This window comes from Barbatula barbatula (assembly GCF_947034865.1).
Source record: "Barbatula barbatula genome assembly, chromosome: 4".
NCBI lineage: Eukaryota > Metazoa > Chordata > Actinopteri > Cypriniformes > Nemacheilidae > Barbatula > Barbatula barbatula.
In genome coordinates, this window is record NC_136768.1 from 25,963,109 (window position 1) to 25,991,100 (window position 27,992).

At 40.3% G+C, this 27,992-nt stretch overlaps 1 protein-coding gene across 1 annotated transcript; it reads left to right on the plus strand.

The window, feature by feature from the left end:
- The first annotated feature begins 1,083 nt into the window (after positions 1–1,083).
- On the plus strand, positions 1,084–24,281 carry cpm (carboxypeptidase M). The gene is made up of 9 exons (XM_079454109.1): positions 1,084–1,323; positions 2,053–2,219; positions 7,042–7,139; positions 13,907–14,076; positions 19,603–19,790; positions 19,992–20,159; positions 20,238–20,390; positions 22,199–22,347; positions 23,149–24,281. Exons 2-9 carry the CDS (start codon positions 2,054–2,056, stop codon positions 23,365–23,367), a joined length of 1,311 nt encoding a protein of 436 aa, XP_079310235.1. The 5' UTR covers positions 1,084–1,323; position 2,053; the 3' UTR covers positions 23,368–24,281.
- Positions 24,282–27,992: the final 3,711 nt, after the last annotated feature.

A 27,992-nucleotide genomic window follows, 5' to 3' on the forward strand; every position in this document is an offset into this window, starting at 1 on the left:
ATGGATGTAAAGCTGCTGTTTCTATGATGTTTAGCTGATGTTTTCACGCAGCAGATGTTTCCAGATGTTTAGCAGACGTATTACAGACGTCTCCGAGACGTATTGCAGATGTAAATGCAGACGTCCTTACGTCTCCACTTCACATGCATCTGTCTATTAAAATGAAAAACATATGGCGCGTTATGGTAATCTCAAAGCTAAAGAAAGAACTTGCAGCTTCACGTTTGTCACATCTGGTTGAATTGTTGCCCTGAGGGACTTAAGCGATACGCTAGATGAGTGCTGCACCTTAAACCTGACAGCTGCAAAACCGAACGGATTCCTCATCGTCTGACTTCAAACCAGTTCTATTCATCAATGGTTTTAAACAATGCGGTATGAATGTGTATTGTGAAAAGGTGACAGCAACATCCGAGCGTTGTTATTCGTGTAAGCTTTTTTCCTGTTCGCTCTATTCTACAAGCAGAACACTTGATTGTTTTTCTGTTGAGCATTTGAATCACGTCCACTTCGAGACAAGTAGACACTTCTTTAAATAGTATGTCATGCAAATGTTTGATGGGCTATGACGTAGAGAGTTTGTCAAGGACGCTTTTCTACGTCATAGCTGAGTTGATTTGCATGCACGATACTCTTAAAGACGCATCTATATACTGGCTTCAAAGTGGACCCGATTCAAAAGCTCAACATGACAAAAACAGGAAAACGTTTAGCGTAACGATCGGACGTGTCACCTTTTCACAAAACACCTTCCTACCGCATTGTTTAAAACAATTGATGAATAAAACTGGTTTGAACAGTTTGCTGTAACATTTTTTTAATTGAATTTGATGGATAACTCATCTTGTTTCATTCAAATATCCGATCAACAACTTCAGTCAACATGACGAGTTCGGTTCCAAAACGAGATAATAAAAATGTCCAGAAATCGCGTATTTTAATGTGCAATGAGTATAAATGAAAGTGCAGTTGGTTTGTTTTTCCACGATAACAAACAAATAAATGTACAAATACACCCAAACACGACAACACAACAAAAACACGATTTTATCTCATTTTGCAAGCAAACTCGCTCCTATCCGCGCGCGCGCGTGCGTACAGCTCCGCCTCTGAAGCCTTCCCACACACGCGCTTCGAGCGCACGAGACCGGATCGAGTTTAATACCGCGGTATGGCCGGAGACGTCTTCACATCACTCATGACACCGGCGGAGAAACATCGTGTGAACTTTCTGTGCGCGGTATGAGATGATATCGTGACTTCACACGCAGCGCAACGTCAACACGGCGACCGGAGACATCAAAGCTTCACGCGAGGCGCAAGGTACGACGAAATATTCACGGATGTGTTTGTTTGTTTGTTTGTTTGAATAAAGAAAGCAACAATGCAGTGTTGTTCTACTTCTCGTAAACCTTGTCAGTTGGTTGTTGTGTTTGGATTCATTATGCTAAAGCCAGCGCTGTCCTATATCACTAGATCACTATCAAGGTCACTTTAAAGTACTTTAAAGTATCAAGTACACTCACTTCCATATGGCACCTGACGCTCGGCTTTCTCTATGAACGGTTCAGGTATGGTGTACTGTACGTCGTTAAATAAAGTAGAAAGTCTATAGCAAGAAAAACACCATGCAATGTATAGTATGAGCACCTATTGTGCTCTTTTATTGCTCTTTGTAAATGTATACAAGCGTACATTTGATTTGATATAGATGTGATCTTGGATGCGTTTGAAATCCTAGTGAACATCCTTCATAGACAGCGATGTTGGGCATGGCTATATGCGTAAAAGGCGCACCGAATAGCCAAGGTGTCATTAGACTGTAAAGGTAAAGGTACACTAAAGGTTCGAACTAAACTTTATTTAAAATGTCACTAAATCAAGTCAAAGTGCATCAATAATATGTGACAATGAGCCAGTTGTGTTTACATGTCAACATTTGAAGAGGTCTTCATCAATTGAATACCCGCCTGATGCCAATAGAAATGATCAAAAACACGACGGTCCTCTTATGTTCGTCTCTATGCTTTCTTCCATTGTTTGGGCTGAAAGTATGATGGTCTTCGTGGCGTACCTGTTCCTCTGGTCGTGGCTGCCATCCGCTCAGTGTTTGAGCTTTCGCTATCACGACAGCGTGGAAATGGAGCAGTATCTGAAAGACATCAACACCACGTATCCCACCATCACGCATCTACACAGTATTGGCCAGTCTGTTCAAGGTGAGACACAACGGGATGCACAAAATAGACCATCGGGAAACGTATTAGATCCTTGTAGATGGAGATATATGGAAGTTACATTTTGGGTTTACTAGTCCCGTTCACACTGTAATAATAATGATAATATATACACAATTATTTAGAAACTCAAAACATTTCCATGTCACACAAACCTCTTTTAATAATAGGCCTACAGTCCATTTTCTGCTTACGTTAATTTCGGCTAAAAAGTTGTTTTTAATATATTAGAGGAATCTGTATATTGATCCACATGGGTTAAAGGTGCAGTTCACCCTCTTGTCATTTTAAACCTGTGTGACCTTCTCTCTTCTGCAGAACACAAAAGAAGATATTTTGAAGAATTGAATGGGGACCAGTGCCGTTCTTCAAAATATCTTCTTTTGTGTTACAAAGAAATACGCTCATATGGGTTTGAAATGACAAGAATGTGAGTCAATGGTGACAGAATTGAACATTTTTGGGTGGACTGTCACTTTAAACGCTTCCTGAGCACGTATGGGTACTTGCCGAAGAGCACACTGTGTGTTTGAGGGCAGGCCTATGGTGACAGCTACATGCAACAGGTCCAGACTTCTGTCCTGGCCTTTCGTCAGAGCTTATTGGGAAACACGTATTTTTATGTCTCTTCAGGCAGTGAAAGATTGAGCCAAATACATGTTGTGTCATTGCCTCTGCGCAACACTGTAGGAATCTTGCAATGAATGTGGATCAATTGGTTCGTATAAAGAAAAATAATTGACAATATTGTTTTGTACGTAGTAAAGTACCATGTGATCGGAAGCTAAATTGACTCGTTTTATATTGCATTTGTAAATGTATTTGGACACTTTATGTGGGAACGTCAGTTCAAAACATCGAAGAAGTATTATTAACTGTACGGGAAGACAAGAAAGAGGGTTAAAAGTTATAATGTATGGACACTTACTGCTTATCAAATCGAGCTCGTCTTTATTTAATGATAAAGATAGAACGGCATAAAATGAGCTATCAACGTGTCCAAGTGCAAGCTCTTTAGATTTGGTACTTTGTCCGGGAATACCGAGACCTTCCAGTGCGAGATTCTCTATTTCTTCCTTTCTATGACTCTATCTCTCTGATATGGCTGGGGAATTTTACACCCGTACCTGATACCCTTTGTAATATCGCTTGTAAGTGGGTCATTCCCATCAGCTACGTGTCAACACCAAACAATATCTTTACTTACTGGATGCGATGCCCTTCCAGTTGTATTACATTTTCACCTGTATTTGCATTCCGTAGATGTTGACAGATATGCAGTATGCATTATTATAACCGGTTACAATAGTTTTACAGTATGTTAAAATTGTTTTCATACTGGCACAAGTACATTTTGTACATCTTGGCACTCCTTAGACAAAACATTTGATTGGAATCTTGGCAAACGGCCTAAATAAAGACTTGTAGTTAGTAAAGAGTTGTAGTTTCTGACTGGCAAATACCAAAGCGTTTAGTGTTGCAGAGCGGTTCATATCAGTGACAAAAATCCAGTGAGATAACACATTTCATAAACGTGATCGACTTAACATGTCTTTTCTAAGCTCTCAAGTTTATCTTTAAAAGAGTATGTTAATAAGTGTGCGCGTAGACATTTTATCATTACCTTGCCTATCAATGGTCAAGTTAAGAGAAGCGCAACCTTCAGTATTCCAGTACGCAAAAGTGAAAAATCATTTGACCAACACAGGACCTGAACATCAGAGATTGGCCTATAAAAAGGCGAATTAGACACATGGTCTGAGGTCATTTCTCTTGCTTAAAGCCTAGTGTGATTGCACCTTTTACTCAACAAAAGGATTCAGGGCAACTACAATGCCACGGTTCAAAGATCTGACTCTAAGCCTATACAACCATAGTGAAAGAAATGTTTTGATGCAGGCTGTTTTGCCCGGGGACATTTGGAAGAATAGTCTGCTCATCGTCTTTGTTATTTGAAAGGGAAATCGGTACAACAACTGAAAGTTAGCTTTTTTCCACAGACGGACAAGAGTCGAACAGAGGGGGTAAATACAGCGCGCCCAGGCGCACAATGTTTCCGCTGTGTTTGGAGAGTAGCAAATAAACCAGACCTTTGATTTACATTTGGAAGACATTTGTTTTAGAAATCGATACGCAGCTTTTAATTCCATTCTATACGTTAAGGCTTAAACTTAACCTAAATTTCCTGTAATTTAACGTGCAACTATCTTTCCTGGGGCAATTTGTAATCCAAGATTAATAAATTGTTTCACTAAATGTAGTAATTTTATTAAGTGGTCACCATGCTCACAGCTATCGTGTTAAATATGATAGGGTGTTTAGCTTTGGCGAAACGGCTGTTAGCCTGTGACATTTTAAGTTAATTCTGTCCTTGGATCAAGTTGCTCTTTTGGCTCGACACAAAACCGTCATTGAGTAGAACACATCCGCTGCCTAGCCTCTCTCTTGCTCGTCTCTCTCCTTTTGCCCTTCTGATTTAAATGCTTATGTCGTGGTACTCCAACCTCTGTTTCTTTAAGGGTGGTCATCCATATGCTACGTAACAAATCTCTTTCTTCCACTAAAGACAAGCGGAGTGCCCCAAGGGTGACCCTTTGGGTCCACTTTAGTTTGTTAAAACCTTAAGTAAACCCCTATTAAAGATCTCCCCCAGCTATGGCATATAGGTGTCCAAAACTAATCCGAGAACATCATAGCTTTTCATCTAGATGATAGAGACGCACTTAAAGAAATCAACCTTTAATGAAGCACCGATGTCTCCTGGGAGCCTTTATTAATGGCTGTTTACGCCGGATAACTCTCAAGCCCGTTCCTAAAATCAGACTCAGACATTGTGTAGCCATTGTGGGGTCTTGCCCTGTCCAGCTAACCTCTTGTACTAATCCCTCCGTGTTGCCTATTTAAGGGCAGGAAATGAAAGACCTGAGTTGACTACGAGTAATCCAGGACACCACCTGCTAAGCCTGGAAGACTGTGCTTGTTTGTTGACCTTCTTGTCTTTGTCTAATCAGTTTTGTTTTATATGCTTGATTTGTTAGGCCTTGACTAAAGCACAAGGCTAATCATGTAACAGACAAAACGGCATTTGGAAACTGAGGCTTAATCAAGATTACGAAAATCTCGAAATCTCTTAATCATTCATAATTCTCTACATTGTTTTGTCCTGTTTGATGAACAGAAGTAATGAGCTTTTAGATCTGTTATCTGGTAGAGGAAGTAATGACGTATCATGTCCTGTAACGGGACAGTCGGCTCTTGAGTACTGTGGTTTTGGAAAAAAAGCACATAGAAAGTATATTCCATTATAGTTTCACAAAAACCCTTTTAAAGCTTTGGAGAAAAAAATGTCCAGGTAGATTAATACTAGTAGTGTAGAATTTATTACAGCATATTTGGGCAAATGATCATTGAGACCGTTACAATTTTGGCCCTACTGTAAATCTGCATTTTTCTAGTTTGTGTGTGAACAGAAGCCACTATTAAATTCCTATCACATAAAAACACATGTTTCAATTGTGTGTAAACAAAGCCGTAACTTGAATTGTTAAAACATGTATGCGGTGAGGACGCTCCGACCCGAAACGTTCTGATGGAGCTGATGCAATTATTTCTTATTCTTGTAGGTCTATGTGGCATCTTGGTTGTGGTCAGGCTCTTTATAGTCTTGCCTCAAAATTAAAAAGCACACTCAATCTCTGAAACAACTCTCCATTTTAGCTTATGTTAGCAATTTGTGATTCCTAAAATAAACCGACAATTCAGTTGGCAATAGACATCATGTTGACTTAGTTAACTTTAATTTCAAAGAGTTTTAAAGGTCGTTGTGCATGCTTGGTAGCAATACGTAACAAGAACGCTCCTTTTTGTATGAATAACCTGCGGTCTCTACACCGAAACGCTGATCTCGCAAGGAAACGGGAAGCATTGCAATCCTCTTTTGATCAATGGGGCTTCTGTGAAGGGAGTGAGACATCAAAGACCACACCTCAGAGGACTTGACATGGACCACACACACAAATGCTTAGTTCAGGCACAACAGTACAGCCATCGCTGGCGCCGGTGGAGGTTCAGGATGGACATGTTAGATACAGAGATCCTTTTGCACAAAAAAAACGTCTTATGCAGAGGGTGGTGAGGCTGTACAAACAATTCAAAGCAGTAGATTATTACCTTAAACGCCATATGTAAGTTATAGTACTGCCACGTTAAAAATGGTTATCTTTGAAAAGCTGCATGTTAATATTAACGTTTTGAATATAATAAAAAAAATTCAAACTGAATGTCAATAATTGTCAAGAATAAAAGGGGTGCTGTTTAAATACTGTTTAAAAAGGATGGTCCTTGAAGAACATGACTGATAAAATGGCATATTTATATAATATAGCATATAACCTTACATTTCTTATTGGCAAAAACAAGTAAGAACCGTTCAAATACTTTTGAATGACTTTCTCTCTTCAAGCCGGCCTTGAACTTTTCTTTCCTCTAGTTCACCCCATAGGATGCATGCTTAAACTTGCTCGACGAATGTGAGACCTCCATTTACAATAGTCCTCAGAGAGACAGGCAGCGAGAGTGTGAATATGAGAGCTAGACGTGAGATTACATGGGATTGAGTTGCCAGGTACCAGCCCGAACTGTGCAAAAACATTATTGGAGTATCTGGTGACTAATGAAAACAGTGACCCATTATTCAGGTGACCGGCACGAGGTCCACAGACACCGAATTCATTTGCAAATGCACCGGCTCGCCTATTGAAACAATTGTTTGCAGTCGATTAACATTTACATTTGGTCTTTTTAGGAAGAGAACTCTGGGTCTTAATACTAGGTCAACACCCCAGAGAGCATCGGACAGGCATTCCAGAATTCAAATATGTGGGCAACATGCACGGCAACGAGGTAATGCATACTGAAAATTGACAATGGTTCTTTTTTTACCATGACTTGCAGTACAAGCTTGAGCCATTGTGCGACTAAGGCTTCATATAACTTTATACCCAGCCTCGCACACCTTTAACTAGCTATGTGTTTGTTTAGTTTTCTTTAAGCGGGAGGGGGCCAATGGCAGTCCAAAGGGGTACATTGGGTGTGGGAAAGGGGGTCCGTGCACAAAAGCATTGCAGTCAGTGGAACAGGCTAGGGTGGATGTGAAGAGCAGTGGACTGTGACCCTCGCCGGAAAAATTTCAGGGTGGGGTGTCTAGGGGGGATCTTTAGCGCACTTAGAACCATTGTAAAATTAGCACTTCCTGTCTCTGTGGGTGGGGGAGTGGGATACATTTGCTTAATTGAGACTGTGATCGGAATGATCCATTTAAGGTTTGGGGCTTTAGGTTATTTGGGCTATTGGCTATTTACAGTAGGTTGGTGAATGCAAGCTGCATACACCACTGGCTTTAATGCACAAGACTCTAGCCAAGTAACGGTAACAGCCGTAATCTTGTTTTCCATTCCTTATGGGATGCGTTGTTTCTAGCGGCAGCTGTTTTGTAATATAGCCTTTGGCTAGTAAGCAAACGCAGAGATCAATCATCAGCGTCATTTTCTTTTCTTTTTGCAATTGAACTTGTTGCTCTAAGCTGTTCCTAAAATGTGTTCGATCAACACGGTTAGCCACGTTGTTCTGATGGCTCTTTAAAGTGGGCCAGTCAAAGCATCGCTTGTCTGACGGCATCTGTAGCACTATATTGTCACCTAATCAGACGGCATCCTGTCTGGATGTCTGAAACGGAGCACTGTTCACATCACGCGAATGCGAGGAAGCGCTAAGCAAACTGTTCGGGCATTTAGGGATGGGAGGTGCATCTGAAACAACCGCAAGCTTCAGCTCGGCGCACATCAACACACACTAACAGAAACGTCAACACGTAAACATTACTCAAACAATCCATGAGTCACTTCGCTGTGAGGTGTGCCAAACCTTTGCGCACAGCAGATCCAATGATTGGTCGAGCGTCTCCAGTGACCTCGTAGGATAGGAAAACGTGGATTTGTTTAAAAACTGAAAAGCATAAAGTCTCTCTTTAGTGAAAGAGATTATACAAGTGAATGATATAGGACGATGAGATGAGAACAGATAAAGGTAAACGTCAAAGTTGAATACTAGCTGTAGGTTCAAGTATAGACCTCGACCGTTCCATCTCAGGCGGTCACCTATATACTTCCATTCTACTTATTATATAAACAGGCTAACTTGCCCCAACACTGAGAGCCATTCCGGTGAAGTCCGGTGAATGTATTACACTGGGTCGAATGACCTTTGGCCAGTAGAGTCGGTGTAGTGTGACTAGCTTGCCTTTTTCAGCTCTGGTTTTACTTGTGTCTTAAATTATTCCTCTCCACGCCGCTGAAGCCGGACTCAGCCCACTGCCTGCACTAGCGCCGCTGCATAAAAGCGTGATTGTGAATATATGGAGCGCTCTTAATCCGACCGTGGCTTTCTTCTCCCCCTCTCATTTCACTCTCAGTCTGTTCGAGGACAACCTGATCTGGTTTAGGGACAGTTACATTTTGAGTTATGAGGGGCCGGAATTTGGGAGGTCTTGACAGAAGCCGGGGGTATAGTGTGTACGGGTGTTTATCTAGGAGAGTTTTCTTTGTGTATACACTGCCAACTGACACGCAGATGAACTGCACAAACGTGCCGATGTTAACACGTAGGCCACGTGCCTGAGTAATCTATGGAATGATGTAGATCCATGCCTAATCTCCCTGGTTTAGGTTGTTTTGATTGTAAAAAAAAGTATTTACAGTGCAGTTTTGTACTCCGTTTGGACCGAAGTAGGGCTTTTTATCCTTTACAAAAGAAAAGTCTCAAGGCCAACCGGACTATGTTACATATGACATATAAATAATTCAAAAGAAAAGATATAAAAGGGAATTGTGTAGGCTTGATACAAGGAAATGTATGCAGTCTCAACGAATTAAAATCAAACAGAGCAAGTACGTCCGTGTTATTTAAAGATTTTGTCCACACAGCTGCGACAGGGAAACATGACAAAGTACAATTAATATTAGAAAAGGTTTTTGTCGCGTGTCACGTCTCGTGTGGACCAATGTAATACAAAAGTCACTGTATGGCAGGGCATTTTTCAATATTATATTAGTCTGTTATTATTCAAGTGCCACCATTTCATAACAAGTTTATAATTAGCCTATCCAAAAACAAACCTATTTTATTCAGTGTTATTAGAAGAAAATATGCCATACGAGTTCGTAAAAAGTACATAACAACAAGAATGAAGCTCACTCAGAGCGAATGAAAGACGTATTTTGGTTTGTTGTCCGCACATAAAACATTCTCGTCGCTTCCAAAACACTCAACTGAGCCACTATGAGCGGATGGACCAATGAAACCATGTCTTTAGTGCTTTTCTGGACCTTGACAAAAACCAACACCATGATGTCTACGAGGAGGCCTGGAAATCTCTCAGTTGTCACCTAAATATCTATATTTGTGCTCCGAAGATGCAGGAAGTAATCTTAACATGTTTAACGTCAAGCGGTCGAGTACAAAATCACACAAAGTAGATTTTGGGGTGAGCTTTCCCCTTTAAGCGCTTTGTATTGGTAATTCTGTGTTATACATAACAAACAGCGGTTTAGAAGCAGAAGACGCCATTCTCTCATCTCCGATTCGATTTGGCTGCCCGCGAGTCGGGACTAGCGTTACTGCTTGATTTAGCTAAATGAGAATAATATATTTGTTTAAGATGAAAGTTGTAATAAGGAGGTCGTCCAGCCTGGTCAAGCTAATGTTCAGCTTATTTTTACCCGGTGGCTCTTCGGGTCTTAGCAGCCGTGACTGAAATCCCTCTAAAATCATCCAGCTTGACCAGCAAAACCAAATAAAACCAGGCTGGGAGACCAGCCGACCAGTTAAGGCAGGTTTTAGCTGTTCCTTCAATAGGGTTATTAAAAAGAGATTAGACTATTTGATTCTCCAGAAGACATCTGTTGAATTGAGTCATTGAATCATGACATACAAGTTTTGTTTATGCACCTACGCCATTTTTTTGGTAATACAAATCCATACACACGGTCTCTCAGAAAAAACATATTGGGGCGTTTGCTGACGTTCAGTGAAATCTGCGATATGGTCAGTCTGAAGGCGTGCCGTCTGAGATTATCGTCTGTCGGATTCCCAAAACCATTTGAACAAAACATTTCACAACTTAAAAGAAGAAATACGAGGAATCTATTTAGCCAAATAAGCCCACGGTGAGCTAATGTGTCAGCACATCCTGAGAAAATCTGTGAATTCCTGCTAATCTTTTTACGCCGGACCCCTCTACCTTTACCTCTTTCTCACAGGTGTTTCGTTTCAACAAGTGTTAACAACTTTGCCTCGCACAGACCCACACACGCACACACTTTGAGTTGATATAGAGGTACACGTGTGATGATCGGGGTGCTTTGTGTGAAGAGTATCATGGCTGTTTTTGTTGCCCTGTGATGGTGGTTATGGTGCTGAGGAAACTGAGGGAGTGCTGTTTGTGTTGATGTGGTTCTTTGAAGAGGAGCCGTTTCTCCGGTGTTCGGTCTCCTTGCCGTTGTGCAGTTATGTGGACGGACTCCACATAAATTGTACGGTAAACAAAAACCAAACCACATCAATAAAGGTCGGGCCGCATCGATGTACGTTTTAACTGAGCAGTGTAATGATGAATCGACGTCTAACCTCTGAAGAGAACAATTGGCTTTTTACGGGTGAAAATAAATAAAGCGAGAGACAAACTCTAGGATGTGCCAATGTGGGAGGAAACAGACTTTCTTTATTCCTGGAACAGTGTAATCTGTGCTAAAAACAGATGTTTTCCTTGCTTTTCTTCTGTCTCACGTGTGTCAGTAAATGAAAACTGATGGTGACGAGTGAACTTTGCGTATCAAACACAGTATCCCAAGACCGTTTCACAGTGACAAATGAAATGAAGTCATCTGTGATCTTATTTATATTTCTCTTCTAACTTGTATGTCTTTCTGTCTGCTTGCCTGTCTATCTGCTCGTGGTTTGTCTTGTGTTTTCTTGGTAGCTGATCAGTAGTCCGTCTCAAATTGGAAGTTGTACCATGCATTTACTGTACAGTGATGTTTGGAGTTTTAAAATATAATACGTTTGTATAAAACTGAGCGAAAAGTTGAATTGTAAATGTAATATGAGTTTAGTATGAGATTGGTTTGTCCCTCTTTTGGTTTAATAGCGTCATGCTCTGGGTATTGACTCCACAAGATTGTGCAAAACCAGATGGCCGTGTTATCCCATCATGATGTGACATTAAGCAGCCATTGTGTTTCAAAGCAAAGAAATCTGCCTATTCTTACAGAGGAATGAATGGCCATCGTCACCAGTAAGCTTCTTGGTTGTTTCACAAGAACTTGTACGTTTTTTACGAATAGGTTCGATCCAATTTGTACGATTTGTTTTCTCGTCAGTGACGTTAGGTGTAGGGATGGGGTTAAGGGAGGGGTTTTTGTACGTGTCACATTGTATGAGTTCGTATGAATTAGCCATCCCGTAAAATTAATTTTGATTAAGATCGTAATGACCTAAAATTACCTAAATATTTTTGGATCTTTTAATGTTATCATTTCCAGTGTTTAAACTAGAGATGCAACGGTACATCGGCCAAGAATCCAAGTCGATAAAGCAACTTTTCACACTATCGGTTATCGGATGATCAGGGCGATATATCCTGTCAAACAAAAAAGGACGGGATAATGTAATGAATATTTGCTCTGTATATATTCAATTCAACTTTATTTATATAGCGCTTTTCACAATTTGCATTGTTCCAAAGCAGCTTTACAGGGGAAAGATAAAAAGTAAAACCCCAAAACAGGGTAAAACACGCCACATGGTGTTTTATATAGTAAATTAAATTATTCTAGTAAATAATATCTAATGTCAGCATCTCCTGGTGGTTTATTTAGCATATTTGCATTAAGCGAATGCTTGGCTGAAAAGATGTGTTTTTAATCTAGATTTAAATTGGGCGAGTGTGTCTGATCCTGGAATAATATCAGGAAGATTATTCCAGAGTTTTGGAGTTTACGAGTTTACGTATGAGAAAGCTCGACCCCCTTTGGTGGATTTAGTTATTCTGGGTATTATCAAAAGTCCTGCGTTTTGAGATCTTAGAGAGCGTGATGGGTTGTAGTGTGATAGAAGCTCTGTTAGGTAGGTAGGGGCTAAACCCTTTAAGGCTTTATAAGTGATTAAAAGAACTTTATATATAGATAGTTTTTGGTGTTGAGTATAATATGAGTTAATAAAATGTGAATCTGCTGATCTGTATCCGTGGCGAAATTAAGTATCGGTGTGTAACAAAGATGGATAAAAGGAAGGAAGGAGGCGGGAACCAGCGAACGTAACACATCTTTTAATATTACAAAAACAAACAATAAAACGAAAGTAAAATGCCGGCGTAAAAAAAAAAACATAATGTCCAGGCCTGCTCCTCTCTAGGGCTGTCAACTTTAGTCGTTTAGTCGACTAATCGGTCGATGCCGTCTTGGTCGACTGACATTCTCATTGGTCGACCAGTTGCCTATTTTTTTTAGCCTATGTTTCATCCCCAACTTTAAATACTTTAATTTCGGCTATTTAAAAAAAATCACTTAATTTTCAAAGAATTGTATTATTATTATAGTTTTATGTATTATTGATGTCTTTTCGTTGTTGTTTTATAAATGTTCTATGACGATTGTTTAATAAATGTTCAATCAAAATGCAAAACATCGCGTCTTTTTTTTTTTTTTTTTTTTTTTTTTTTTTGTCGACTGATCGCTGCGCAGGACAGGACTTTGGTCGACTAAGCATTTCTTTGGTTGACTACAGCCCTACTCCTCTCTCCTCGTACCCTCCTGTCGCTCCTCCCTTTATGCTCCCGGAGCTCCTCCGTGAGAGATGCGAGACCTGTGCAACGCGCCGCTGACACTTTACCCGTTGCATCTCTAATTTAAACGTTTCAAAACTTGCTTTCCGTGAAATCCCAGCCTATAAATCGCTGTATATGGACCCCGGTGTGTCTTTTAATGTTTCATATATGTGTTTGCGTATATCATATTTTTATTTCTACTTCGTTGCCATCTACTGTAAGGTGTGTTCTTACACCGATGACGGCTGTGTGCTACAGATAATAGTAATCATACACCGAGTACAACACATAAGGGGCAGTCCGACTTTGACCCACGGCTCGGCTGGTCTGAACCTGTGGTATGTAATCACAGGTCTTACTGTGTCATCTGCTGTCTGTGTGTGTGGGGGGGAGAGAGACAGCGTGTACTTGAACCAAATCTCACTCGGCCACATTTTTTGGAAAAAAGGCTGTAACTTATCAGCTGTACACAGGCATACATCCATATACTCACACCCACACCGCAGACCGATACCATCTGTAGTGTTGATCGTTGTGCCTCAGGCGCCGGGTCTCTATTAAACATGTCGTTTTCATTAAAAATAAATAATGTGGATTGGTAATAGACGTTTTTTATTATTATTGTTACAAGACATGTTGTCACCTGCTTGCCCGGGTCATCATGCTGGTTGCCCCCTCTCACGGTGCAATGTCATTGGTTGTTTTATTAGTCATCAAAGTGATTTAGTTAGTCATTATGTGTACAGCATACGTATCGTGTTTTTAATGATTTGTATGTGTTTGTGTTAAGGTTGTAGGACGCGTGTTACTGCTGCAGCTGATCGATTATTTGACCAGCCGTTACCTGACCGACTCTTTTGTGACACATCTGCTGAACAGCAGCCGAGTGCACATCCTGCCCTCCATGAACCCGGACGGCTTTGAATCCTCTACACGGGACTGCATGAACATAGTGGGCCGGTGAGTGTGTGTGCCACAGAACTTATATTATTATTATATTTTTATTTAAATAAATAAATGAATACATTTGATCTTTTAAAGAGGATAGTTCAAATATGGTCACATTGTACCTTGAGTTATATCCTCTTGTTTTCATATTTAGTCTATGGATTGGTGGATGAGGTATGCAATTGAGACATTTGAAAATTCACGACATTTGCCGCGATACGGCTTTTGAACTGTTTATTTCCCAGCTGCAGGAGTCTTCAGTCTGACCGTGAGACATTTAGAGACACAACGCTCATTTCCCCCAAATCACCCAAAACTTAACAGATAAGCAGGATACAAAGGCTCAAAACATGCGTCTTATCTGACACTTGGCATCGCACACACACGGACACACATCGAGATAAAGTTTAACTATAGCAAACAGACCTTAACTCAAACAATGTGACCCACAGACTCAGAAACAGCAGTACATATTTTTCCCGAAGGGCGTAGATGTCATCAAACTAACACTATGAAAGAACTCACTAGTTATGATGACGTACCTGATAAACAAAACTCCAGCCGTGTGGAGTCAACGTCAGATCTGAAAAGCATAACTTCTGAACAAAGTGACCGCACCGAATGAACAATGTATCAACTTTTTTCAGCGATACAGTCAGAGAAGAATAGATCAAAGCGTTGTCCGTACACAAAAGCTATACGGTTAAATAGAGATGGATCATTTACTGTCGCTTTCACACGGCGAAGACAGTGATTTGCATAAAACAAATGTCATTATCTAAACTCACTAAGCGATAAGATATGAAGGTGGTGGGGTGATAACGGAGTTAAATACCAGATACGGACCAGTCCGGTATATTTGCATTCCGCTACAGATGGGTAGAGCAGGGCACATATGGACTCTATAACATAACCTATAGGCAACACTTGGAGGCATCATACTCATTCCCAAATGAAATGAAACGGACTGTAAAATTTTGCTGACTTACATGAATGGCAAGTGTATTATTTCCTAACCAGAAAGTAGCGCTGAACAGCTAAAGGATAAGAAAATATTGTTTTAAATATGTAAATAGCTTTTTTGCATGTCTTGCAGCATCCGCGTCTTACTATACAGCGAACACATGAACCGCATTTAGTAAATCGGAATATAAAATAAATGGCCTCATAAAACATTGGATGTTAACTGTTTGATATACATACTCGACTGGGCTCAATGGATTTAATATTATTAAAAATGTAAGTCATAAACCTAAAGGAAGCACTGTAACTTATTTGTACATTATACTATTTGTACCCTGTACGGTTCAAAGTATCTACTGTAGGTTTTTCTATATAGTTTATAAGTGAATACTATGTTATTTTTTAGGTATTTGTGAGCAAATAAAACGAGAATCCCAAAAACGTAAAAAGGAAACAATTGAAGATTTGACAGGTTTCACAGGGCCCTACGTACAGTGACTTCAAAACAGTATGTCATCAGCATGCAATGACACATTATCTATTGAATCCCTTCTAACATGCAGTACAGCAACATGACAACCTGTTGTACAAGTACAAGCACATCTTTAGAAGCCCTCACTTCACGTGCCCCGCTCAGGCATATGCCCGACTCAAAAAGCCCCGAAACTCCGGAGACATACCAGCCCTCATCTAATACCATAAAAGCCACATCCTTGAATACAAACCCGTCCTCCTCCTGCAAGTCCACAGAAGTGCTTCTGCTCAGACGGGACGCAATTGGAAACAGTTCTGATCTGGGTATGATGATACAGTAAAGCGGGAGATGCAGCTGTGTACATTGATGATGATGATGAAGGAGAAGATATTTATATGTGCTGTGGTTTGCTCTCACTGCCGTGGCTCTCGCTATGAGCTTCCTGTGAGGCTTGGCAAGCCTGTGTAAACCAAAGCTGTCAACCAGCTGAAACAAACAACATTACCCCCGACAGCAACCGCTCGTTTTTACATCCAATAGATAACGCGTGACCTTTCGTGTCATAAAGGCATGTTTGGAAAACAATTCTTGGGTATAAAACTTTCACGTGATGAGTTTATTAAAATGTCAATAAGTAATGGCGTGCCGCAGTTCGCAATGCAAGTAAGCATTGAAAGGGCCATGGATGAATATTTCGGCCAGTTCAGATGGATAACGGTAATAAAATACGCTCTACGTTTTTAAACCGAACTCAATATTTTTGATAGTTTTCTGTAACATCAAGATTTTGCTGCTCAACCCCGGGACAAAAAGCACTTTCCATTGTATGTGTTTGAATATTCAGAGGAACACTCTGATCCTTTTCAAGTCACAAGAAATCCTTCTTATGTAATGCTACTACGATGTATTACTTGGATAATGTCTGTTATTTGTCTGTTGGAAAAGGTTATAGCCGCCCTCTGAAGACGGGAATAATAAGACCATAATAAGCAATAGCATATGGTTACCCTTTCGATTCAGAGGAAATGTGTCGTTCTCAAAGGACTAATTGACAGGATATGGCCGTTCTGATGAGAAGCCTCAAAATTGCAAAGATTCATTTGGGAAACGGGCTATTTTCAGATGCTAAAGTGCTGTTGACTATATTCGGAAGCTAATAAATCCACGTCTCCGTCAGATTAACTTCCAACACAGCCGCACATTTTCCTTCCAGCTTAAGAAAAGACAACTCCTGAGGTTTTGGATGGCTAGGGCGACTTGGATCAAATGGTTCCACAAAGGTTTTGGCCACAGTTCTCCTATGGCGAAACGAGGCAAACACACACGCAAACAAACCACTGGTCAGTTCGTCACTGGCGCAAATCAAAATCATATGAGGTTTCGGTCAAAACACTATAATTTCATGCAGAAGAAACATCTGGACTATGAAAATGTTTCCTCAAGGGCGAGATTGAGAGTCCTGGGTCTTCATTTCTGTTCACCATGTCAAACATGTGCTTGTTCCTAAAAATGCTGGCTATTCAGATAGACTGGGACAGTCTTGTAATCTTGATGTCAAAAGTTACACACATCTACTGAATTCACCTTATATCTCAATGTCAAACTTTAGGGGTTATATTCTGTTATTCCAAGTTGTATGTGCATGGTCCAACAGAGTACTCCTCATTGGTATGTAGTCCTTTTGTTGAGTGTCAACAGTACTGTTGTCGAGTGGCGCTTTCAGAACGTTGCTCCTACAGAAATATCCTTGCATTTGTGTACATGCAAACATGGCATGTCAAGCCAGGCGTAACTTCCATTTACTGTCATTGTTAATTTCCATGAAACCCCTATGCCATACCGGAAAAATGGGACGGAACTGTTTGTATGCAGTTGTAGAATTTTGTTGAACTGTCCCTTTAAATAGCAGCGAAATACACTTTCGCGATCACTCCTCAGCCACAAAGCACAATTTAATGCCTTTCACTCCAAGATTTATGGCTCACACACATGCAGGCGTCTCATGACATGTCTGATACTCCTCCAAATTAAACTGACAGCACTAGAATGCCGTCGGACAAGGATTTTTTACGGCTACGTACCGCCTTGAGCTCTGTGTTGCATGCGGTTAGCAAGTGTGTGTGCGTTCGTGAACGTGAAACCACACTAAGTGAACCCAAAGAGAAAACCATGGTAAATCTGTCTTAAACATAAACAACGCCTCAAATAAAGTAAACCCCGCCACGCAGCGTTTACTCACTTCGTAAATCTATGTTTCGCATTTCAGAGGTGAAGCAAGGTGCATTTTTAAACCTGAACTAGATCAGTTACCGTATCTTAACAGTAACGGATACAAAGGCGCAAAGCAGATGAAGACTGTCAGACAAGATAACAGATGCTCGTTTTGTCGAAACTAACAATTCGTCGCAAATGGAAACCTTAAGGGCACTTTCAGATAAGTAGTTTATAGAGCTCAAGGCTGTTATTCATGCATTTTCATGACAAAAGAGGCCTGCGCTCCACAAAGATCAGCGTTCGCGTGCGTCATGATTTAGATTTAGGGCTCTTATGAGAAGAATCAGGTGTCTGGACGAGACCTGCAATCCGTGAACAAAAACAACGCTTCAAGCCGAGCCAGAAACTCATCGTATTGATGATGTAGTTGATCATTTCTCAAAGCAGATTTCAAACGAATTGAAGAGGTCTGATATTTCTGAAAGAATCTGGCATAAACAACTTCATCTCTACCATTTAAGTACAAGAGCAGAGATAACAGGAATGTCGTTTTTAGTTTTTGGTCTGTTTCGAATGCCAGTGAAATGTGGCACACACATCTTGTTTATCGCGTCTGGGTCGGTTTCACATCGCGTTGCTTTTCGACGTCGGCCACCCAGGGAGACTCCCTTCTCAAACCCCAAACCTCTACAGAAAAAAAGCAGATGATGTTAACCTTTGTTTTGCTTATTTGGTTTGAATTGTCACAAGCTCAACAGCAGCTCTGACCTTGGGTAATAATTCATTTGGCTAAACATAATGGAAAGTGTCAAGGAATGTTAAAGGGATAGTTCACCGACCCAAAATACTGTCATTTATTCATCCTCGTGGGTTCAAAAACTGTCCATGACTTCGTTATGTTGAACACAAAAGAAGATATCGGAGAAACATCTTGGTGGTTTTGTGTCCATACAATGGAAGTCAATGGGGGTCAGTGTTGTTTGGTTAACAACCTTCTTCAAAGTATCTTTTGTGTTCTGCAGAAGTCATACCGGTTTGGAAGTAAATGACCGTATTTTCATTTTTGGGTGAACTATCCCTTTAAAAAGGAAGCATTGTCAAATGTTGTTAGTAATGGGTTCGATTCCCATCCTGATGTATCATCAGACCTGCAGGATCCGCTCTGTCACATTTGTTGACTCTTTAAAAGCACTTCAAAGCATTGTGACAGTAAGAAGATAAGAGGCCCAGAGGGACACATTTTTGCGCCGTGTTCGGGATTAAAACGAAATGCTTCACCCAACAGTGTCACGGCACAAATTCGTAACGTAGACCTGACAGTGCGCAAACTATTGTGAAATGCAGTCGCTGGACTAGTAGTTTGTCGGTTAGCCGTTTGATGTGGAAGATGTCGGTGTCAGCATAGGTTGGGGTTTTCATCAAAGCCTTTAAACTGCAGATGATAGACTTCAACACGTCCACAAAAGAATAAGGTTGATGTAATGGAGCTTTAACAGTGCAGTTGGCGTTGGTAACCAATGTTTTAGCAACATCAGTCATTATGACAGATGGGAAGATAAGAGCATAACACACATGGCGGGCATTCACGATTGTGAATGTAGACTGACAGACACAACAATGGAAACGGTAAAATAAAACAATTACAGGTTTTCCTCTGTTTGACGGTTGCTTACCGCATTTCAAAAATATGTGAACAATTCTGTTTTTACAGCGTTAATGTTTAGGTGCTTGAGTGATATATCTTTCAACCTTTTACTCGAAGGAAGCAAAGCCCAACATCTTTTGTGCATTCCCTGAAGTTCCAGAGTTGTGAATCCGCATTTCGGTTTCACCGAATGATGGGTCATAAATAAAAAAGACTATAATAACTACTTTCTCCTTAACAGGTATAATAAAAACGGAGTGGACCTGAACCGGAATTTTCCAGATGTGTTCGAGATGAATAATAAACAACAAAGAGAGAAGGAAGTCACGGCCATCATCGACTGGCTGAACACGGAGACCTTCGTCCTCTCAGCCAATCTGCACGGAGGGGCGGTGGTCGCCAGCTACTCGTACGACAACAGCAATAGTGGTCAGTTACTTACCTATGGATATTAATGGTTCCTTTTAGTGGCTTTCGACTGCCTTTACAAGCGGTTTAAAAAGGTGTGTTATCTTAAAATGTGGTCTCTCACAAACACCCCACTATGAATCAGATGTAGACACCTCGGGCACAATACTGTAGGATTAACAGTCCTTTGATGATGACAAGATGCAATTTGCTGTCTTTCAGGAAGTGAGCTACAGGGAGGAAGCAGTGTCGCCCCTGATAATGACGTGTTCATTCACCTGGCGAAGACCTACTCCTTCAACCACACTGATATGCATAAAGGAAACGCGTGTTCTGGCTCGTACTTCCTCGATGGCATCACTAATGGATACCAATGGTATCCTTTATCAGGTAAAATGATTTTATTTGCAATGGGGTGATCTGTATTACAGCGTTTTGAATACTAAGAATCTCTCTCTCTGTCCTCAGGGGGAATGCAAGACTATAACTATGTGCGGGCCCAGTGCTTGGAAATCACATTGGAAATCTCTTGCTGTAAATATCCTCAAGAGAGCGAACTTCCTGCTCTGTGGGAGGCTAACAAACCTGCTCTGCTAGCTTACATGAAGCAAGTACACCTAGGTTTGTACAGACACCCCCGCGCACCCAAAGTGCCACACGTATACACTTGAATACATGAAATGTACACGCATTCGAATGACACCGTCAATGTGGTGTGGAACACGAGGATATTCGAGAGGTCCCGTGTTTTTTGGATACCAACGTTCTGGAAAAGAGGACAGAAAGTCAGACGGGTTTGGAACGGCGAGCAAACGATGGAAAAGTCCATTTTTGGGTGAACCGGGAATCAGAAGCTTTAGCGGCCGCCGAATCAACAAGCTTAGCAAACATTGAAACGGAGCACAGTTTCCAACAAACGTATCATTTTTAGCCGACGTGTAAATGTTATTCTGTACGGTATCAGGGCGTACACACACAAGAAATACAGTATAGAGTAACAGTAAGACATACTCCCACAAACACACTACCGACCGACCTTTGGTGACGTGATCGTCCCACCGCTAATGTATTGGAACACGGCTCTCATTATGGTCTCGCGCTACTGTCCACACCCTGCATTGATACAACATCCTTGTAACCCAACCGCAGGCAAAACAGAACCACTATGAGCTAATACACACACCACACCTGAGCTCTTAAAAGACAAACCTCAACCAACTGAGAAGGGCATGAAACTCTTATTTATGTTGCGCTGGAGCTTTGTGTTTGTTGGATTGGGTGAACGCTTAAAGATCACATACAGTATGATGCTGACTTTCAGGTGATGCAACTTTAATAAGTGTTTACATGGAAAACCCTTACAGGTTCTGCTCTTTCCACGCACATGTGCTCATTTATTACAGGCTAATGTTGTTCCGATGCTGTTGCTCTGGTCACGTAGACCGGTTGGGATGTAATGACGCGGGCTGTCATTTAACGCTTCATTTCAACTGATACGATCTCTCTTTCGGGCTGTAGCAGCACGTTCACACATACAATATGAGCGCAGAATTCACTGATGTGATATTATCGGTTGGACATTTGAAAAATACCTAAAATATCAAATCTAATTTAAAGCACAGGGTTTGAGTTACCCATCATGTCAAGCGTGTTTTTCAAAAGCTTTCATTTGTCCGTTTACTTATAAAGTTCAACATGCTGAATACTAAAGTATTCACAGAAAAATAATTTTCACACATTTATACATTTTGGTATTATTACTCGTACGCAGAAATGACATGGCTGGCATAACAACAGTTTAACATGAGACGTCCAAGACGTGAGAAGTGTACATTTGATCGTTTTAGTTTTAGTTATGTTGTCACCCGTCATCGCTTCATCCCGCCTTCCTTTTGCTACGGAAGTGTATAGAATTTTCAAACTATTTTTAAAATGATGTGAATATTTGTACACCTTATGTCTATTTGCAATATACCAATACAGTATATCATGATCCAAGATCAACATTTACTTGAACTAAATACACACTACAAATAAATGTTAACACAGTAATAAGCACCACAGAATCGTACAAGAACTCTAAAAAGGTCGGTTGAAGCTAAATTGTTACACCGTGTTATCATCCATTGATGAGGAACGCTATTATACTCTTGTCGGGTTTGTAGTTACATCGTAGCGTCACCGGCCCTTTACATCCCAGATGTATTGAAAACCAAATACTTAAATATTCTGAGCACACCCCTGATTTTAAAGATATACAACAGCACAATGTTATGACTCTGAAGTCTCTGTAAGTCGCTTTAGATAAAAGTGACTCAATGTAAATGCCCTAGCAAAAGAAAAGGCTGTTATACTGAATGTCCATTTGTAAAATTGTTCAAGCCGTAGTGTTTAAGAATGATCAAAGATTTCTGTTTTGTTACACGCAGGAGTGAAAGGCGTAGTTATGGACACAAATGGAAACCTGGTCCAGAATGCCGTAATCGAAGTGGCAGGGAGAAATAACCTCAATCCGTTTAGGACCGACCGTAATGGAGAGTACTACAGACTGCTGCTGCCCGGCACCTACACCTTCACAGTAAGAGAGCGCCCTCTTGTGGTCAATTCCAAACAAATGCCGTGGTGATAGTTGTCTGAATATGGCTGTGAATTTCAGAAAACAAGGTCCAAGTATGACAAACATTTACTGTAGTGTTTATAGTCACAGGGTTTGGATTAGCAGATATGTTTTGAGCATACAGGGATGGAATGCAGGAGGCACCATGTGTAGCTTGATCGTTTTCATTTCCTCCTACCAGGCAAATGAGACACTTTCTTTGCCTCACCGTAATGACAGATAATAACAAAAGAAAGACTAAACAATGTTAACAGACAAGTAGTGAGGGGAAAGTTAACAGAACTTTTCAATAGTCAGCACGGATAGTAACAGGTGACGGGATAAACCTTATAACACCACATTCTTGAAGTGTAGAGTTGAGGCTTCGGGTGGTTTGGGGAGGAATCAAACAAGTCCTGTCATTGGAAATCATGGATGTCATGATTGAGAAATTAAATGTACTTAAAGGTTAAATCCGTCATCATTTATCTGTATACATGTCCTTGATCTGATGAACGCAGAGAAACACATTTGGAAGAATGCTTGTAACCAGACAGATTTTGCCCCCCGTTGACTCCCATAGTGGGAATAAATCTTACAAGCATCCTCCAAATATGTTTCTCCGCGTTCACCAGAACAAATAAATGTAAACAGGCAGGTTTACGTCGAGTTCTTCCAAATCTATGTTCTTGAAAAAACGATTTAAGATGACAAGTATTATTTTTGTATCATTTAGAAATCGTGTATTTGACATTATTTAAAACCGTGTGACTTTGTTTACAGGTAACATACCCCGGATACCAGGCGTTGACACAGACCCTTTCTGTCCCGTATGGTCCAGAAACATTCTCTGCCGTCACGCAAAACTTCCTCCTTCAAACGACAACACAACTGCCAGCGTCCACCACTGAACCAGTTCATAAAAACAACAGCGCCGCCCTGATGGCCAACACGGTCACTGCACTCACAGCACTTGTTATCCAAAGACTGCTGCGGTCCTGAGAAAAACCTTTCCTTTGCTTTTCTTGCACAATCAAACTTTTTCATTGACTGTTATATTTTATACAATATCATGAGGACAGCCGCAGGGAAAGAGTGGATTCAGAACATCACGTTTGACGTCAAGCACTATTGTCAAATTCTAACATTTGTCAAAACGCCTGATGTGATGGCACGGGACTCAAATCAAAAACTAAACTGCAACTCTAAATTTGTGTAAAATGGCAATAATGAGCAACCCATCGGTCGGTTGAAATGTTTACAATGGTCCTGGGTTATTATATAATACATACTACAGTTTATATAACAATACACATAATATACAAGCGGCTTTATTTATGACTGGTAAATTTGACGTCCTCGATCTGTTCACATTGAATCCCAGAACCCGATTGGTAATATGATGCAATGAAGGTGAATGGTAACGGAGAAGTGAATGACCGGTGGCTACAATAGTGACATGAAGATATATAACTTGAAGTTAGTGCATATACACATATGTACGTTATATAAATATGTATATATATTTGTACACATATGACATATGCGTTTTTTAAATCTCGGTTTTTGCTTTTGAAACTATAAGATGGTGCCGAAAGTTTAAACAAATGACCTTAATCGTATGATTCCTGTATGTTTAGTATATTAACAATGTCTCTGTGCAGATAAATACATGTAATAATGAAGAGCGAAAAGAAGTTAGCCAAAAAAAACATGTGCCCATTCTACCTCACTCACTCGATCTCAGATTATAAAGGCTGGCGGTGCCTTAAATAAACTTCTCATAAGTATTCACATCATTACACGTCTGTTTATTCAACATCTATCTCTTATACGTTTGGGCAATTCCATGCATATGTCAACCTTAGTTTTAAACAAAGTATAAATACTTATTAAAGTCAATGTTGGGTGGGGCCTGCTAGTGTGAAGTCTCTCTTAAAGTTTTAAAGCATCTTTTGTTGTTTTTATCAAATAGTTTTCCATAGTCGGGTAATAGTCCTATTAGTCCTATAACGGCCACGTGAAAACTAAAACAAGCCCATAGTTACTATTTGATGTTCTATAAGAGCCATCCCTTCTCAATGTGTTGAGTATTATTGCTTTGTGTACGTTTTAATACACAGAAATCCTACAGAGCTCATCGTCTCTTTATATTTTTATATTTAAAAATGTTTCACGTTTTGACTGAACAAGTCACATCCTTAACATTGAAATTGCCCATCAAAACTTTTAACTGTTAAGATAAGTTAATTCAAAGTGAGCTAAAATAAAAAATGATCCCTAACTAATTTGATCAGAATAATGCTGAAAACTATAGAGCTCGTTGTTACTGTTTTGCATTAAAAGAGCGAGAAACAGAAAGCATGTAAGAGATACGAAGGACTGAGTGACTGATGCATAAGAATTATATCATTTTTCTCAAAACCGATTATGACTTTTCCCAGAACAGAACCTGTTCTAGATCGGCCATGGTTACAAAAAGAGGTACGAACACAGTGTCCCCATCACTATACAGTTACCCTAGGAGGTCTCCCATCCAGGAACTAACCAGGCTCAACCCTGCTTAGCTTAGGCAACCAGGCTTGGGCTACAGGGTGATATAGTTACCTGCTGTAACACTAATGAGGATGGGTAGGCAATCTGGCAGGCGCGTTGTCAGATCGCGCTAAACACAGCCTTTTGTTCACACCAGCATACCAACATGAGTTAGCCTGAAGACGCCACCATGTCTGGGACAAAACGATTGATTAAGTCAGTTTTACGATCCCCTCAGGAGATAGCTGCTCCGCGTGACTCCTATGGCCCCCAAATGGCCCAAGTCATAAGATCTGCGCACACACATGACCCCCCAAACACACGCGGACTGCAGTTACGCACACACCAAAGAATTCACGATATAAGGACTTCATTGATAACAACTAGCGGAAACTGTATTAAATGTATATGTGTATGATTCAATGTTTTCAAATGCTATACATAAAACAGCCATGACGTTAATTGTATGTTCAATGAACCCTGTATGCCGGTAACGGTAATAATTGTACATCTATGCATTCCTGAGGCACAGAATCATAGTGTTTGGTACCTCTGTAACCACAAAAATGTGAATATATCGAATTTCGTTTAGAGATTACCACACGATGCAATGGTACGGAAGTACCAGCTATCAAAGAATGAATGCCCTTTTTCGCTACCCCCATTAGATTAGCCAGGAGGAGGGAGTCCGCGAAACAAAGAGAATTCTTCCCGCCTCGATCTCTTATATCCGATTGGGCCACCGTACAAGAGAGGTATAGCCGATCTTATCTATAAAATCAGATGCCCAACGTTAATCGTGGCATTCCGCCAAAAGAGAAACAACGCCAACTTCGGAGGACATCTCCGGAGACCTCCGACCAAACCTTTCTGCAAGAAGTTTTCGCTGCTTTCCTGTAACTTTCGTTTCATTGATAACTTCTTTTATTTGGTCATCTGAGTTTGACTAAGTTCTGTATAACCGCGAGCAAGAACGGACTTCCATCGCTTAGCAACCGCAACCTTGTTGGACGCAGCCTGGAGCCACACCCCACAGGCCCCGGAAAGGACATTTTACCCGATACACACACACGCACGAAGCAGAACAAAGCAAGTATCTTCCTTTTACAATCAAACTGCATTTAAGGGTCGTCTAAGAGCTCCCTTTTAGGGATAATTTAAATTGCTTGAGGTCTCTTGTAAGGAACGAAGTGAAACGTTGTTACTCTCTCTCTGTTGTTCTTCTCTCTCTCTCTTTCCTGTTATTCTTACTGAAAAATTGTGTTTAGTGCCTTATTTGTTTCGTTTTGTTATACGTATGTCTGTGCATATTTACTCTGTGTGAAACCGTAGTGTTATACTCTCTAGTTTGTGTTTATTAAAATCCCAAAAAGTACATGTGAACGGAATATGTTATTTGCACCCCATGCTCGAAGTCAATGAAACCAAGATATTAACGTTACCTACGCTTTAGTGTATTACTATTTCAGTGATATAAACAGTACGAACCTAGGAAGTATTAATTTGTCCTGATCAGAAAATTAAGACTATTTTAGACGTTCGTAAGGCAGTAATTCCTTATTGAGAATTGAATGAGAAGTTATGACCATAGTTTGCAGGACAAACGAAATAATCATATAACTTAAACAATTCTATAAGAGGTTACTTGTACTAAATTAAACATTTTTCCTTATCGGGAAAATTGAGTTTTAATATGAACGACCAGCAGATTATATTCATAAATCAATGAATATTCAATCCATTTGAGTTGATCTTTCCCCAAGACTCATTGTCGCTACACTGCAGAGATGGTAAGTAACGAAGTACAAATACTTCGTTACTGTACTTAAGTAGATTTTTTTGGTATCTGTACTTTACTTCACTACTTATTTTTCCGACAACTTTTTACTTTCACTTCTTACACTTTTAACCAAATATCTGTACTTTCTACTTCTTACATTTTCAAACCAGACTTGTTACTTTAATCTGTATTATTTTTTGTCATGCGCGCTGTTTTTAAACAAGAAGCCTGTTGGTTTATTGGTTTTTAGGTGAGTCAGACATCCCAAGTCTCCCGGAAGTTCCGGGAGTCTCCCGCATATTGATAGCGGCTCCCTGATGCCCGCAAATGAGTTAAAATATCCCGCAATCTAGAGCGAGTGATCAAGAGCGCGCATGCGTGACAGAGACTGTGCTTCAACACATGTAGCGCGCGCACAGCAGAGAGGGAGCGCGAGACCTTGCGTGTGTGTGTGTGTTTGTGCTAGTCTGCGTGTGTGCCTCGTGAAGCGCAGGTAATACAGAGAGCATCCTGATTGGCCCGTTTCGGTAAATCAACCAATCAATTGTCAGTGTGGGCGGGCTTTTATCTCTTCTCCCTAGTCCCGAACTGAATACTCTGTTCAGTGTATATCTGGGTTTAATGATTGTAAAGACATGTTGAGGTGAGTTCATCAAGTTTTATTTGATTTCATGCGCATATTATTCAGGTCGGATACGTGAAAACACCTTAGACATATTTAAAATGGCAATGGAATGTAAATAAAAGCAGTTTACATGAGAGAGAGAGAGAGAGAATTTTATTTGTCATTGTGCAGTAGTACCATAAAACTAAATTTGCTTGTGCATCCTCTAAAACAATACTCACTTTCATATACACACTCACACAATAAATAAAGTATAAAAATATAAAACAATAACAGGGCATCCAACATTACTCTGAAGTCCCATTGCATAAAAGCCCCTATCTATAAAGTGCAACGGTGCTGACTGGGTGGTAGGGGTGTATGATTGTTCAGTTCTATGATGGCTCTTGGGATAAAAGTATAAATAGAATAAGCAGCTTATATAAATAGTAAAATTAATCTACATATAAAATGAAAGCTTGCAAGAAAAGTAAAAGGCATATGATGTAGGAAATAGGCCTAGGCCTACTACATTTGCAGTGTGTGTAAATAGTTATTTTATTCATTCATTGTTGTTATATTCAACTGTATTTCGCTACACAAGGAAAGTGCAGTTCTGTGGTGAATTGTCATATCCTTGTCCTTCATTTTTTTATGGGGGGGTCTTCGGGACACCTCCCTGAAATGACTTTTTGCAGGTTGGGATGT